The 16,875-nt window shown below is 39.3% G+C and overlaps 1 protein-coding gene across 1 annotated transcript; it reads right to left on the bottom strand.

The window, feature by feature from the left end:
• Positions 1 to 2,539: 2,539 nt before the first annotated feature.
• Positions 2,540 to 4,748, bottom strand: LOC147316317 (uncharacterized). Its single transcript, XM_086258154.1, has 5 exons — positions 4,553 to 4,748; positions 4,174 to 4,315; positions 2,970 to 3,252; positions 2,739 to 2,837; positions 2,540 to 2,566 (listed from the first exon to the last, which is right to left on the bottom strand). The coding sequence occupies exons 1-5, from the start codon at positions 4,746 to 4,748 to the stop codon at positions 2,540 to 2,542; spliced, it is 747 nt and encodes a 248-aa protein (XP_086114280.1).
• Positions 4,749 to 16,875: the final 12,127 nt, after the last annotated feature.

Here is a 16,875-nt window from a genome sequence, read left to right as displayed (position 1 = left end):
CCATAACATCTCACTCAATTTCCCAAACATCCTATTTCCAGGTCAAAATGAAGCTCTACACCCAAAACTATTCACTCCTGCTGAAAAACCAAACTTTGCCCTCAGACATCAAACACAAGCCCTCAAAAACACACACACTACAACAGAGTTTTGCACACTGGTACAATTAATTCAAAACAATAGTTCCAAAACAAATAGGTTGCTTATGGTTCTCCCCTTCAAAACCCTTGTCACATGATAAACACAAAAGACGCAACCAATGTATGTACAGTGGCACATTGTCATTCATGTACTATACAGTACAACACACACCAGAAACATTATCCCACCTCAGCATCTTGTCTTTGGTCTGGGTCAGGCCAGAGAATCTCATCCACATCACAGGCTATATTGGCCCCAGCCAGGCAGCGGGGGTAAAATCCTCTTGCATGCCTGATCCACCCCTGGCATGCATCTACTGATATGTCTAGGCAGGCCTCTTCCATGGCCTGAAGGAGGTGAACACGGACATAAGGTTCTCGGTCATACACTTTCCACCGCCATGCCGAAAATAACTCCTCTATCAGGTTTAGAAAGGGAGAGTATGCAGGCAGAAAGATATTAGAAAACCTTGAGTTATTGGTAAACCAGTCACGAACCAGAGCAGCGCGATGGAAGCTGACGTTATCCCACACAACAACGTAGTGAGGCTGCTCTGGCTGTGCTGGTTCCCTGTAGTCCAGCTGGAATATATGTTGTCTTAAACCATCAAGAAAAGCAAGGAGAAGCATAGTGTTATAGGGTCCTAGTACGGCATGACGGTGGAGTACCCCTCGTTGGCTGATGGCTGCGCACATAGTGACATTCCCCCCACGCTGACCAGGGACATTTACAATAGCCCGATGGCCAATTATGTTCCTCCCTCTTTTCCTTCTTTTGGTCAGGTTAAAACCTGCCTCATCCACAAAGATTATTTCATGGGGAACAGGCCGTCCTTCAATCTCAAAGATTCTCTGCAAAACACATAACACAGTAGAGTCAATCGGTACCCTGAACCACAGTTCAAGAGTGCTGAAATGGCAGCATAAACTGCCATGCTGTGATGGTACACAATACTTTATACAGTATCAAAACTCATACCTGAACATATTCCACACGTTGGTTTTTCACTCTGTCAGAGTTTCGTTCGAAAGGGACTCGGTATGCCTGTTTCATCCGGAATTGATTCTTTCGGAGGATGCGGTCAATTGTGGAGAGGCTGATGGCATTTATGCCTCGAAAAAGATGATCATCCTCAATCACTCTCCTTTGAATCTCTTGCAGGCGGATTACATTATTTGCAATTACCATGTTTACAAGTTCCCTCTCTTGCTCCTCCGACAAAAGCCTTAACCTGCCTCCACCAGGTGGTCGTCTCTGTGTCCTACAAAAATAGAAGCACTCATTACTGTAACTGTCACACATTCATTTTACAGGCAAATAATGGAAACATACTGAAACTCAAGACACATAAGTTCAGTAACTTACAGTTTTTTTCAATCGCTAACAAGCGCCTACCCATACTTCAGATACTTTTTCTAAACTCTTAACACAGACTCACACCTACAAAACACAATTGGCCAAATGGATAATTTTCTTCTCAAAAATACATTTTGTTAAATATATACTAACTCTTCATTTCAAAATAGAACACATCTTTCTCTGCACACACTAACTGTACAAAAACACTATAAATCTGACTCAAAATGAAATTAGTCTGTCAAAGAATAACACTTGTTTTCACCTCACAAGGTACATGCAGTCAATCAAAGTACACCTTGTTTCAAAATACTGGCTATTATTGACATTACAAAAACTGCATAGACTTTTATGTTTCAGTTTTACAGGTATTTGCATGCGAAACATGCAATCCACCATTTTGACACCAGAAATGTCTTGGTTGGTAACTGTATGTCCACATGTACAGTAATGTTCACATTCAAAAGCATTCCAGTAAAAAGCAAACAAGTTTTTGTTTCTTTACTGTTTACCACAGGAGGTACAGTAGAAACACGGTATGATAGGACAGAGAAAGTTTTACAGTATTGCTTACAGTGAACAAAATATCCATGAAACACACAAGAGCATTCTGAACAAAAAAACAACAGCAAAAAGCCAAGATAAAAAGGGGGGAGGGGGGCTAAAAAAAGGCAAAAAATTTGCATCTAATCTCTGCGATCTTCAGGGTTAGGCCACATGTTTTCATCAACATCACATCTGATGTTATCCAAGTCGATGCACCTGGGATAAAACTGCCTGGTATGTCGGATCCACCCTTGGCAATCGTCAACTGTGATGTCCCTGGAGCCAGCATCCATGGCTTCAAGGAGGGACATCTGGTCATGTGGCTGATGGTCATAAACCTTCCACCTCCATGCAGAAAAAAACTCCTCTATGGAGTTGAGGAAAGGTGAATAGGGTGGAAGGAAGAGACTTACCAGTCTTGGGTGGACTTCAAACCATGTTGTTATTGCTTGCGAGTGATGGAAAGCCACATTGTCCCAGGTAATTACAAAGGTCCTCATGTTTTCACCCTCCTGACCCTGCTCTGGAACCAGGCGCTGGTGGAGATCATTGAGAAAGGCAAGCAAGCGCTCTGTATTATAGGGTCCAACCTGACATCTGTGAAGGAGTAATCCTGCATTTGCAATTGCTGCACACATGGTAATGTTTGCCCCTCTCTGTCCTGGCACATCAACTGTGGCCCTTTTTCCAATTACATTTCGTCCACGTCGACGCCTTTTGGCCAGATTGAATCCTGCCTCATCGATGTATATGAATTTATGAGGGGCCTGGTTGGCCTCCAATTCCATAACTCTCTGAAACAAAGTTTATGTAAGTCATGTTATTACTGTATACCATACTGTACTGTAACCTAGTATTGTGTAGGTTACCTACTTGCAAAGTGCAAAGCTTATAGAACTGGACATTGGATTGAATATACACTATACCTGGACATATTGTCGTCGTAGCTCCTTGACCCTCTCACTGTTCCTCTCAAAGGGAACAGTGTAGAGCTGCTTCATCCGCACTCTGTGTTTGGACAATGTCCGCGTAATGGTTGTGAGGCTGATTCTATCGATATTGTCAAATATCTCATGGTCCGCCACAATTCTAGTTTGAATTTCACGCAGTTTTATTGCATTATTTGCAGTAACCATTTCTACAATGGCAAGCTCCTGATCATTACTGTGGAGCTTTCCTCTTCCCCCAGAGGGTGGAAGACGTTGCATTCTTTAGAAAGACAAAAAATTCAACATATGCATTACTGTATGACCATATTGACATGTCAAGTGAGAATAGAAACAATCCATGTAAAATGCAATACTTACCTGTTGGTTTGTTGAAAGATGCGTATAATGGAGGCAACTGTTGACCGCCTCAAATTGGGCTGCACTCTTTCACCAGCCTCTCTTAGTGAAAGACCATGGTTGATTACATGGTCAATGATAGTGGCACGAATTTCATCACTGACTACTGTTCTTGCAGCCCTTGGAATGCCACCACCACGCATTCTCACACCTCTACCTTGCCCTCTCCTTGGGCCTGCTCTTCTCCCTGGGCCCCTTGCTCTTACTCTTCCTCGACCAGACATTACAGTGTTTGTCTTTTTTTTGTTTCCAAAAACATCACTCCTCAAGGTCTTGCCTTATAAACCCCACTGAGTCTAAGCCAGAATGGAAGAAGCTGTGGTTGGCCCAATTTACCCAACATAAATAAGCTGTGTCTCAATTATTCAGTTGTTTGTTTATTATCAGCTGAGATATATTTTTGATATTGATATTGGTTTTGTACTGATATCATTGCAGAAGCAGAGGTTTTTATACTGTATCTACGGTTTAGAATATTGTTTTTGCTATTGTGGGATGTTGTGTGTTAACATTCGTACATACTACAAAAACAGTCCATAATTTTGTTGGGAGGTATAGCTTGACTGTTAAGAAAATGTAAGCATCGTGGAAATGTGTTCACTGACTGCATATTGGGTGAACACGACATGAAATGTGTGAATGGTATGGCCACAACAGACCGATGCTGTGCTAATTGTGTTTAGAGTTTTGCAAATGTGACAACTGTTTGGACAAACGCTTGTTAGCGACTGAAAAAAACTGTAAAAGTTACTGTACAAAGCAGTCTTACTGCAAGTACACCTACCTGTTTTCCTCCCTGAAGGTTCTGATGATGGAGGCAACAGTGAAGCGACTCAAATTTGGTTGTACTCGTTGCCCAGCCTCCCTCATAGTCATCCCATGGACAAGGACATGGTGAACTAAAGTGGCTCGAATTTCATCCGAGACTGACTGTCTTCTTGCCCTTGCTCTTCCCCTTCCTTGTCGCCGTCGTTCTCCACCTCCACCTCCTTCACCACGTCCTCCTCCTCCTCCACCTCTCCCTCCTCCTCCACCACCTTCCTGTTGTCCTAGACCACCTCCTCCTCCTCTTCCACCACGTCCTCCTCTTTCACCACGTTCTCCTCTTTCACCATGTCCTCTTCCTCCACCACGTCCTCCTCCACCACGTCCTCCTCTTTCACCATGTCCTCTTCCTCCACCACGTCCTCCTCCTCCACCACGTCCTCCTCTTTCACCATGTCCTCTTCCTCCACCACGTCCTCTTCCTCCACCACGTCCTCCTCCTTCACCATGTCCTCTTCCTCCACCACGTCCTCCTCCTTCACCACGTCCTCTTTCTCCACCACGTCCTCTTCCTTTGCATCTCTTTGGATCCATTGTTTCAAACCTGAATGAGCTGACTTTGGCCCTTTTATCTATCCATCGCAGGTTCTGATTGGTGTGTGCTAAATTTTGACTCCTAGTGTTTCCACCTGGTTAATTGTGTGCTAATTGAGCTCAAGCTATGCTGACTTAAGTTAACATTATTGCATGCTAGTGCTTTCTAAATGACTACATGGTGTAAGCACTGTAAAATGTAGGGATTTGTGTGTAGAGTTTTGCAGTAACAGTTCACCAAATTTGAGTCATGTGTCAAAGCAGGGAATAGTGTTTATAGTTCAGGGAAATGGGTGAGCTTTTTGAACAATAGCGTTACGGTTTTGAAATTTTAGTTTAGAGGTCTGGTTATAGTGTTTAGGCAATCGAGAAAAACTGTAATAGCCCACACAAATCAAACATTGCTGCCAGGCTAACCACAACTTTAAGTAACAAATGGAAAAACACAGATGCCGGAAATGCATCCAGACAAACAGTAGTCAGGTTCTTTATGGTCACTCATTATCTGCTGTGGTGGGTAAATACATACTTTCCTGTCCTGACTTGATGGTTCAGCAGTCAGCCAAGTATGTGGATAGGTGGTTCACCCTCCAGCTTTTCATCAAGCCAGCTCAACACAACATATTAGAAATTCAGTTTTGAAGTTACGCTGATACTCATTTCTGGTGCCCTAGCAGAAGCTAACCGACCGTCCACTTCATCCATGAACCAAGCTCTCAAACAGTAAGACAGTCTACTAAAGTGGACTGTATATGAAAAATGGGAATTCAAGATTCAGAGACTGAAAAGTGGAGCCATTGTAACCTAACATTTTTTTTCTGTTGGCCAGTAGGGGAAGATATATTAGATTTTTTTAAAAGCGCCCAGGGGTGGGATTCTATTGGTGCTGTGAGGCTGTAACTCAGGATGTGGGTCAGGTCCTCTACTAATCAGAAGATAGGTGGTTCAGTCGCTGCCAAAGTATCCCTGGGGCAAGATACTGAACCCCAAGTTCCTCTCCAATGCGTTTATCACAGTGTGAATGCTAGATAGAAAACACTTAGGTAAAGCAAAAGTGTGTGTGTGGTTGGGTAAATGAGGCATGTTATATAATGTACACTGAGAGATTCTCAAGGCAGCCGAGAGATGCAATCTCTCCAGGGAGTCCTGGGTGTGCCCTGGGGCCTCCTCCTAGTAGAACATACCCAAAATGCCTTATCTAAAAGGCATCCTACACAGATGCCCAAATCCTATCAACTGGCTTCTTTTGAAGTGTGAGATCATCTTGTGAGACAATGGAACAAAGTGCAGCCAGCGTCCAAAGAAGAGCTTTGAATGTCCTTTAAAAAGACTGGTGAACTATTCCTAAAATAGTTCTGTTGGTTATACAGACTTTCAAGTTCATTAGACTTGTACAAACTCTGTCTTTGCCTGTGCTGTATTTCCATTTCTGTTTGCATGTCTTAATAAATGGTTTCACTTAATTCTCATTTACCTAGTGAAATATAAAGAAATGAGGGGTTGCTCAAGACTTGCACAGTACAGCACCTTACAGATATTGTATCTATACACTTTCTAGTCATATATGGCAAAACATAGATTTATAAAATTGTGATATTTTCTTAATTTAAAAAAAAAACCTTTGCTTTTATATCCCGCCCATCAATGAATGGGAGGGCAAAGGGGTCGATATGCTGAAGCTTTTACTGACAACAGAAACTGAGAGAAACTAATGGGGAGAGATGTGGGAAGACTTACATATGTGCATTTTTCTGTAGTCTAAAAAAGAAAAACACATTCAAACAGTGTAGTTAAATTTGATGCAAATTGAAGACTATTTTTTAATTTAAAGGCACTCTACAGCACACAAATCAGTGCCAATTAGTTTCATAAAATGAGAATCCAACATGTTTTCCACTCAAGTACATTTTAAAGTAAATGGTAAATGGCCTGTATTTATATAGCGCTTTTCTAGTTAAAGTTAAAGACGATGTCAGCTGATGGCACTTATTTTAAACCTTTTTTCTTGTGTTTTTTTGTTTATTGTTTCTGAATCACTGAATCACATACCCTTCCCCATCCCGAACCCACCTAGCCCTAACCTCCCACAGTAATGAAGGAAAAACTTCTCATTTGTGGTTTTCCCTTCTTCAAAACAATGTCTTCACACTGTGTCTAACTCAAACAGAATGCATTGTTCTTCAGCTTGTTAGATAGCACTGAATCAAAGCCCCACACTGGCATTCAGATGTCAGTTAGAAGGTCCATTTTCATGAGGCCGTGCTAACACCCACAGTTCCCCATTTTTTCCCCCGTTGTGTTCACATTCAGTGCATGGTCATGTCTGCACTGCAGCTTTCTCTTTTCACTTTCAGTGAGTTTATCGTTAAAAAGTAAAAGTAAAATTAAGTACATGACTCCATGTCAGTACCCAGCCTTTAACATGGGCTGAAAAACTGCCCCTGGTGGTGTCGTTACAGTGAATCATAGAAAAGCAATATGGCTGCATTCTTACTAGAAATAGCAGTGCTTGAAAAACAAAGCATTCCCTTTTTTGAACATTAAAGTACTCATTAGCATTCGTGCATAAAGTCTAACAAAAGATTTTCCACTGTCATCTCAAAATGGTCTGACATCTGTGCCAAATACTTAAAATATAAACTGTTTCCTGGAAACAAGTACAAACACAGAGCCGCCCTCAGCGCTATTTCAGAGGAATTAAGTAAAGCTAAGGTGCTGAAGGAACTATAGAAACTTTTGTACCTTAGAAGTGCACAGTGTGCCATTTGACCATGCTGTATATGACAGCTGTTTTGGTTTGAGGTTGAAAACGATCATCACCTTCTCTATTTTCTGCTACCCACAAAAGTATGAAGAGGACAGAATCTCAGTGAACTTAAATTTTAGTATCCATTTATTAGCTAACAACAAATAGCTAACAACACAGCTATTTTTGTTAGCTATTTCATGGATCGTGGGACATTTAATATTGCTGACTTTTATAAGACTGTAGCAAACCACATCTTCATTTCTGATGGTCCAATGTCAAATATTTTTGTCAAGCATTTTTGAACGGAGTTTTGTGATTACTGAAGAAACTCCAGAGAAATTGTTGCTGCTGGTGCAACTGGTCGGTCGCAATGACTGGTGGGGGGTGGAGTTGAAAATGTGCAATTTTTAAAAAAGATACTTGTCCCATGTATACAGAATGAAAAGCACAGACAGTGGCTTCAGTGTGGCTCTGTTTTGATTTTGCTCTTCTTAATGTTTAAACTTCACTCTTCTTTACAAGTGACTGCCACACTAACAACAGCAGAACAAGAGTAGCCCACAGACCAGTTGCCTTTATCTGGCAACAGACAGATTCTCTCTGCAGGTAAACAGTCCCTACTGTCATCACGCTGTCAATGGAAACCCATTTTCAGCCCATCACTGTCAAGGGTCTTTGTTCTGTCTGCTGGAATTTATCTTATGCTGGTTTCTCAACACTTGTAACTCAAAAGGCTGACTAAACTCGCCGAAGTGACAAAACATTTGACAGGTTTAAAAAAGATTCAAAAAGCTAAATAGAATGTTTTCATCTTGAAAATCTGACAGCTTAAAGCATGCAAGTAAATTTCCATAAGTGAAGACTTTAATTCAAAATTCAGTGATCTTTTTTAATGAACACAGTTTTTATTTTTAAAAACATTAAAACATCTTGAAAATGTGAAATATGTAACTGGAGGATTTATTTAAGTTCCCATAACTATCCTGGGGGCTTTTATTTTGAAAATCACACTACAAAATAACTGTAGCTGTATGTGCAAACTGAGAAGTTGTACTTTGAGAAGTCCATACATTTTAAATCACACTGGTCTCCCGATCAACCAATGGCTTTTATTTTGAAAATACAACACACCTGGTTCTTCCTATTAGCTACTAACAGGGTCTGGGACTGTTGTCTGTTGTACATCAGTATGTGTCATGAGAAAGCAGAAGACAGCTTTAAAATTGTGTGCGCGTCTGTGTTTTACTTTACTACTGCCAGCAGGGCGATGTAGGCTGAAGTCAAACACAAGGTGATCATTTAATGCTGATAAGACCAGAGATTAACAAAGTTCAAAATCCAAAGATTAACAAAGACCAAAGCTAGGTATACAAATCTATGAAGCACAGGAAACTACTTCAAGAGAACAAGCAGCTTCATGGAAAATGTGACAAAGGTGAGACAAACAAATCTCTACCGAAATAAAACAGGAAATTTAAAAAAAAACTGAACAGGGGATAACAAGTCGACACAGGGAGAACAAACAGGCAGGGAAACACAAATGAAACTGAAGGAAAAGAATGAAAACAACTCTTATGAATAACAAGCTAAGGACTAACCAAAACTTACAGAACCCCAAACAAAGAAAATCTAAAATAAAAGACTTGAACAATAAGCTCAATATATACAGGAGCCGCTCGTAAATATAATACATAAAACATATATATACATAAAAGTATAAACAACACTGGTAGTCTAATTTTTCAAAAGAAACAAAGGGCAAACCCAAACATGAATCATACACAAAAAGAACAAAGAACTCTCAAAAACTTTTAAAAAGACCCAGGACCATGACAGAACGGCAGCTTACATACTGTACTTACCTACATACATACATGCTGTTACAATTTGTCTTAAAAGAGAGTTTAAATTATATCCTTGACTCAAAACATGTTTTTGTATTTTCTGTACTTTCATTGCCAAAGGAGACGGTCACAGACTGTCAGCGACACCACAGATATAACAGATAGTGATGGGTCGTTCGCGAACGAAATGGCTCTTAGAGCCGGTTCTTTGACGTGAACGACGCGAGCCGGCTCCTTATCGCGAGCCGTCACGTTTTTTGTTTTTGTTTTTTTTTTTCTTTCTCTCAGCCTCTCTCTCGCACTTTTTTTCCGCTGCACTCTGCAAGCGAGCCTTGTGCTTTACGCTGGGCAGAGGGGGGAGGGGCGGTAGTTACACTCAGTAGCACAGGAACAGAGCCAGAGAGAGAGAAAGAGAGGCAGGGACAACAACATTAGAAAGGTATAGTAATCATCCACAACTATTTTCGGTTGCAGATGATAAAGGATTCAGAAAGTTTATTCATGCAGGCCCATATGACAGAGAATATGCATGTTCTTTTTGTTTTCATATTATAATTTATATTTAATTGTGTTGTGGTTTGCAGTGTTTTATGTTGTTTTCACTTTAAATTTGTAAAAGAAAAAAGCTGAAAATTTAAATAGTTAAAACTTGAAATGTGAATAGTTGATTTTTGTATTTACGGTGGCCCCTAGAGACAAAGCACATACAAACTTCAAATCACGTACGAACTCTGAAGCATGTACAAACTCCAAAACACGTAAAAACTCCAAAACACGTAAAAACTCCAAAACACGTACAAACTCCGAAGCACGTAAAAACTCAGAAGCATATAAAAACTCAGAAGCACATAAAAACTCAAAACACGTACAAAAGACAACAGAAGTGCTCCAGGATGCTGGGCGCAGTGTTGAGCCTTTGTTATCTTGTGGCTACACAAGCCAGCAAGTACCAACGACCGGATTTGGTGTGTGGTAGTAACAGGTAAATGAACTTTTTTTTAAATTATTTGAATATATATGAGTGCCTGTGTATAAATACACAAACAATACACACATGCTTTCAATTGTGTAATTTAAGTGATCTAGTAGCTCTGCTTTGGAAGTTCAGTTCATGCTAGAAATGTGTTTTGGAGTTTGTACGTGTTTTGTCTCTAGGGGCCACCGCATATATTTATATATAAACATATATAAATAAAACCACTTTTTTTACGTTAGTAATTCCTTTTGTGCATAATTTTATATTATTGTTAATAATAAATTAATTAAAGCAACAAAACAACCTGAAGAGCCGGTTCGGAGCCAAAAGAGCCGGCTCTTTTTAGTGAGCCGAACCGAAAGAGCCGGATCTGTAAAAAGAGCCGGAAATCCCATCACTAATAACAGATAGATGGCTAGATAGCTTTAAATACACTGAAATGTGTATAATTTCAAACATGGCCTTATAATCAGACTCAAGCATTTGCCTGGGAGACAGACAGGTATTTGGTGTGATTGCACAAGACCAATATCAGCCAATCACAGGGTTGATAGTTGGGCGAGAAAGGATATTGAAATTAACCATTTAGATGGAAATATTCAACTGAATCAATTTTTCAGCCGCCCATTGCTTATATCTGGAATGCAGCCCAGGGCTAAGGGTACAAATCATCTACAATTAAATGGAGTTTCCAAAACATTTTATTTGAAATTACAATGTAATTATATTTACTTGAAAATGTGTAGATACATATTTGTATCCTTTGGGGGGGGGGGGATAACAGCCTGTAGTTGTTTGCTATAGTTTTCAACAAGTCTCACTCATGTCTCCTGAGCAATCCTGGCCCATTTTTCTCCTCCAGATTTGATGGTTTTCTGACATGGACCTTGGTCTTCAGTTCACCCCACAGATTTTCAGTGGGATCAATCGAGTCAGGACTGTGTGCAGGCCAGTCAGTAAGGTTCACTTTGGTCTTATTCTCTTCTTCCTGAGAAAACGTTGACAAAACAAATTTCATACACTAATGGAGTAATAATTCATTTTATCACAGGAAAGTAGAAATACCTAAACTGTAAGTCATCTTATACGCAGAGCCTCTGTGTTATTTAGTTATTTCCCCATTTTACACTGTAAATATGTTGTAATTGTATTATGTGGCTTAAACCTTGCCTTTTAAACATTTTGATTATGAGTTATATTGCCATGAAACATTGCTGTTTCACTATTCAGTTGTGCTGCTATTTTTAGCACTTTGCACTAAAAAAAACTTTTCCACGTTAAAAATTATGTGTGATTCTGTTCTCTAGGCATATGAGCAGTCAGTCTGTGTATGGTGGACAGATAAAGAGATACCGGTGATTCTAAATTGCCCATAGGTGTGAATGTGAGCGTAAATGATTCTCTGCCTCTCTGTGTTAGCCCTGCGTGGCACACCCCAAGGTGCACCCTGCCTCCGGCCCTGTGGTGGCTGGGATAGGCTCCAACATATCCCAGGGACCTGAAATTATGGTCTTACTAATAGATTTTTTTTCTGCTTTTCCCACTCTGTTGGTTAATTCATCCACTCTGACCCCGCCTTTCACTTGAATGAATGGAGATTATTCAGATTTTTGCAACAAATTATGAAATGATTTGTAAAAAGCAATTAAACCAAAGTGCTAGCAGTCATAACACTGCCAAGCCATGTGTAGGAGGCTCCAAGGAAGAAAAATAATAATAAAAAAAAAAGGAGTTCAGTTGATCATAATATTGTCATAGCTTCTGCTAAGGCCATGCTAAAGATTCATTGGCAGGATACGCTGGAAGAAAGTTCAAGGATTTTAATGATTTTAATGAACACTTCAAATTTATAACAAGTAAGTATTTATCCTTATTCAGAAATCTCTGTTCCTTTGCAAGATTAAGTCTTGTTACCATCAAGTGGTTTGACAGATGAGTGTGTTTCTATTTCCAAGCTGGTTGCTGGTTCAAGTAGTTATTGCTTTTACAGTGGAGGTTACAGGCGAGTCTTTGGGTGGCACAAGCACAGAAACAGGTAAGAATACTGTTTCTGATGAGTTTGAGCTCAGATAAGTATTTTCTTGTGGGTGGGAGTGGAACACAAGTTTCTCCAGAAGCAGGTGGCTACAGCAGGACAAGATCTGTGACAAAAGAAGACAGGTCTGGTAAGTGCATTGAACGGATTAACAGGTAAGCAAACAAAGCATGAGAGCTGTGGGTTCTGTGGTAGTGAGTTACAATAACACAATGTATACCAGCAGTCCAACAAGGAACACAGAGGACAAAGATAGAGAACGCAGGTTAACCTGGGAGGACACGAGCATGGCAAACATATACAGGGTGGGCCACTTATATGGATACACCATAATAACATGGGAATGGTTGGTGATATTAAAGTCCTGTTTGTGGCACATTAGTATATGTGAGGGGGCAAACTCCTCAAGATGGGTGGTGACCATGGTGGCCATTTAGAAGTCGGCCATCTTGGATACAACTTTTGTTTTTTCAATAGGAAGAGGGCCATGTGACACATCAAACTTATTGGTAATGTCACAAGAAAAACAATGGTGTGCTTGGTTTCAACGTAACTTTATTCTTTCATTGTTTCATTGCTTTCACTTCCATTGTTTGCAACAATCTGACCAGGGGTTTTTAAATTTCATTCATCTATTAATTTTATATCCATATATTGCTTTTCTGTAGCCAACTCTGAGCATTAAAGGTGATTGATCTAAATATCCATAGTATCCATCCTAACACTGGTATTGATATCCAACCAATACTAGCTTTATAGCACTGATATCTTAATTCTCGCCTATAAGTTCAGAGTGTAGACCAATGAATTGTGTTACTTTTACATACACTATGGAAGTATCTGTAGAATGTGTTCAGAAATGATTGATCTCATAAATTATGACACACTGCTCTCCCCTACTTAGGCTGCTTTTATAGGTTAAAAGTATCAGTATTGGTATGGATACAGGTATTGGTGTGAAAATTTGCAGTACTGCACGACACTGCTGAGCATCAGTGTTATGGGAAGTATCATGCTGTCAGCAGATCTCTTTATCTCACAGCCTTGTTTTTTTCTGTCAAAACTATTTTTTAATCTAGTCACATTTTACCACGTGTTTAAAAAAACCTATGCTTCTGAAATAGAGAAAAGACACTGGTGCTTATGTGTGCTTATCATATTGATAAGACAACTTTAGATCTCATAATGTTTGCTATTTGAGCACACAAAAGAGTTTTGTTTTTTTGTCACAGAGGAAGCATCAATAGATGCTCTTTTTGTAATTTGCAGCTTCATTGCCTGTTCATCTTGTGGTAATTTGCTTTTGGCAAGAACAGTCACATCCCTTTTTACTCACTTAATTAAGTTTAGAGAATAACGTCCACTTGCTGTGACATTTGTGTTCACCCTCACATCATCTATCTCTAGTGAATGAAAAAGGAGAAAATATAGGATGACGCTGATGTATTTGCAGGACTATAGCACACAATATAGCCATAGTTTATATTCATGGGAGAAAATGAAGATTTAATGATGTATCAAAAGAATAAAAGGTGACAGATGTCTCAGCCTCTGGCTGATGACACTAGTGATATTTCAGGGACACCTCAAGATTCCTCATGCTCTGCTGTTATCGTTTGGGTTTTTTAAAGAATTGCCCTCAAGTAACTGCTAGCAGATGAATTTGTATTGAATTTTTGTGCACCTGAAATGCATTGACCTGGTGGTGACACCCCAAAAGAAAACAAATAAACATTTTATTCTTCAGCATTAATATTTTATAAGTTGTCCTGTTTGATCGGTATATTAAACCCATTAAATGGTATTTTTTTTGTTCTATTAACAAGTTCTCCTCTCAGGAAAAGCAACTTATAGTCTGACCTGAGAGATTTGCTTTGACATTTACAGAGGCTACTGTGTCCAGGCCACCATACTTTCTGCTGCAGTTTTCTTCGCTCTGTTCTTCATGGATGCTGGAGATAAATTTAATCTTCCTAGTCACGAGTTCATTATTTGCTCACAGTGATATTATTTTTGTTTTTACAGTATAATAACATTTGTGTAAACATTGTGAATACCAACACAAGGGAGGATATGTAGTTTTACTGCTGGAATAAAACCAGCAAGAAGTAAACAAGCTTTCTGGGGGGCACGCAAAAAGGCAAACAGTAATGTTTTATAGATATTCTTGGCTATCCCTTTGACAGCACATCAAAACATACAGCTCTCCACACATGACGCATATCAAGGCTCTCTGAAATAATTTATGAGACCTTCTTCACGGATGCTACCCACACTTGCACAACAGCAACCGAGATCTACAAACCAAATCGAACTTTTGTTGAGTTTTGGCTGCACCCTGCATTTCTGGATCAGCAAACAATACATGAGATGGATAAACTTCCAAGCCCTCATGTGAAGGTGATATGTTAAAAGTAGCTCTTTATATTTTGAATCCATAAGGCAATTTATAATTCCACAGAATTGTGAGAATATAATAATGTAATAGACACATTTTTATATATCATCTTGGACTCTATACTTTGGTTTTATATTTTAATTGCACATGTATGTAGTTTTGTGTCAATGGACTTTGCAGTATGTTTTCACATTGTTAAAGCAGGTAAAAAAAAAGCTCAATATAAAGTGTTTTTTTAAGGTTTGGGGCCACCATGGGTGGTCAGACTCAACTAAAGTTCAGCTGTCATTGATTCTGAACTGTGTGGAGCACCATTCTTGCCAAAGATACCCCCTCATTTAATTTTATCATAATTATTCATATCATTTTAATTCTCATTAAGTTGTTCAGTGACCAATCATAATTGCTGGATGGGGGCACTATTATCCAGCAGGACAGAAGCACTCAGAAGAACTTTTGTATTGATTTTCTTTGACATTGTCTCTGTAATGGGAGAAGTGAACCAAAACCATGTCAGAAAAAGGCTTTCACATCATAAAGCAGCTACTGGATTCATTCTCGCTGTAGGGGTCAAGGTTTTCCTCCCTAAATATGCAATGCACTGAGCCTGTATTCTCACAGTCTATTGTTTCTCTGCGCTCCATTTTTGTAAAGCAAGCAGAAGTTGTCATGTTAGAGCAAATGTCACTATTGTCAGCTGACCTGAATGAAACTCAGCAGGGAATAATGACATACATTAGCAGGCAGTAACAGTAGTACACGGAGACCAATTTTCTTCTAATTGGACATAATTGGATCTAAAGCTTAATTTTGCCTCTACACTACAGTGGTCTTAGTCACAAACCAGAAATTTCCCCCCACCTCCCCACACACCTTTTTTCTTCTTTTTTAAAAATAAATCAAGATGAAATCAATGTGATGATCAATTTCGATGTAAAGAATATGAAGCATCTTAAGGAACATCTTCATTACACAAGAGAACAGCTAGGATCAGACTGAAAGGACACGTGTCTGTGTCCACACTGGCTGTCTAATAAATAAGTATTTAACATATAAAGGTTTCACTGGAGTCAGTCAAGCTGTGTGGGCAGGAAGTTAAATTTCAGTCTATTGCACTTCTCCACTGTCCACCACCATAGCCAAAGCTAATCTTCCTCTCTGAAAAGTCAAATGGATGCTTTTATATATGAAAGCACATTTTTGTAAAAAGCACCCACCTTTTTCTTTATGCGGGTAGGTCACCACTACCTTTCTGTCTGGCTGTCTGCAGAGCATTCGTCCACAGCTTTCAAAGATGTCTTTTACATTTGCAACCCTCATTGCATCCCTTTCTATTTATAGGAATAAATGTAGCTGCACATATTTAGTCATTTCTTCTTCTGCCAACATGTGTGTCTCATTTTAAATATTCATACTTTTAGTCACACTGGTGGTGCCTCCACGCCCGATAAATATCTCATAAAATACATTTCTAGACAAGATAAATCAGTGACCTTTAAAGAATCCAAGTTATGATTTAGGAGTGTGGGAATTTAAATCATTTAGCAAGTCAACTAAAAACTCTTAGTGCCAGGACTTGGCCTTAATGTGAGAAGAAGTTATTTGTTTACAGTGAATAGAATAAAGTGCACTGTGTGGTTTGTAAAATTATTCAAAGTGCTATATAAAAGCCTGCCTATTCCATAGTTTGCATATGTGCTGTCAGTAAGTGTGCAGTAAGAGCTCAAACATGTTCTGTTCAGTGTAATTGCACACTTTTTTTCCTGGTTATATTGTAGCCATGGGTTATTGGCATAAATAATTCGTAATGTTATTCTAACACATTTATAGTCTTGATTACAGTAGAGCTATTTGCAGATGATTGAACCTCCCGTTTAATGCGGAAATCTCTGAAGCAGCTGTTTAAAATTAATTTCTAGTTATCATAGTACAATATTCTCTTATTACCACATGTACAGTGTGCCGTCTGAATGAAAATGCTTTCAGGCCAGTATCTGGGAATTCATCTGGTTTCTGTAAAATTAAATAGGTGTGAGGATGCTGTGGTATCTGACAATGAGACATGTATGTGTAGCAGAATGAATATTATGTTTCAGTATTCCATTATTAATGACCGTTATTAGTC

Source organism: Aulonocara sp. 'chitande type north' Nkhata Bay, linkage group LG13 (genome assembly GCF_057382095.1).
Source record: "Aulonocara sp. 'chitande type north' Nkhata Bay isolate Kocher_YH1m ecotype deep benthic linkage group LG13, A_spYH_male_GT1.1, whole genome shotgun sequence".
NCBI lineage: Eukaryota > Metazoa > Chordata > Actinopteri > Cichliformes > Cichlidae > Aulonocara > Aulonocara sp. 'chitande type north' Nkhata Bay.
Note: the sequence above shows the minus strand (reverse complement) of the source record. Positions and strands in the feature narration are given on the sequence as shown.

Excerpts from the sequence above, each read along its gene's own strand:
- LOC147316317 (XM_086258154.1), bottom strand. The coding sequence starts at position 4,748 with ATGGATCCAAAGAGATGCAAAGGAAGAGGACGTGGTGGAGAAAGAGGA. Across the intron at positions 4,316-4,552 it reads TGGTGGAGGAAGAGGACATG|TCTCGGATGAAATTCGAGCC; the intron begins GTGAAAGAGGAG and ends GAAGACAGTCAG. Across the intron at positions 2,567-2,738 it reads GGCGTCGACGTGGACGAAAT|AGCAGGGTCAGGAGGGTGAA; the intron begins GTAATTGGAAAA and ends GCCTGGTTCCAG.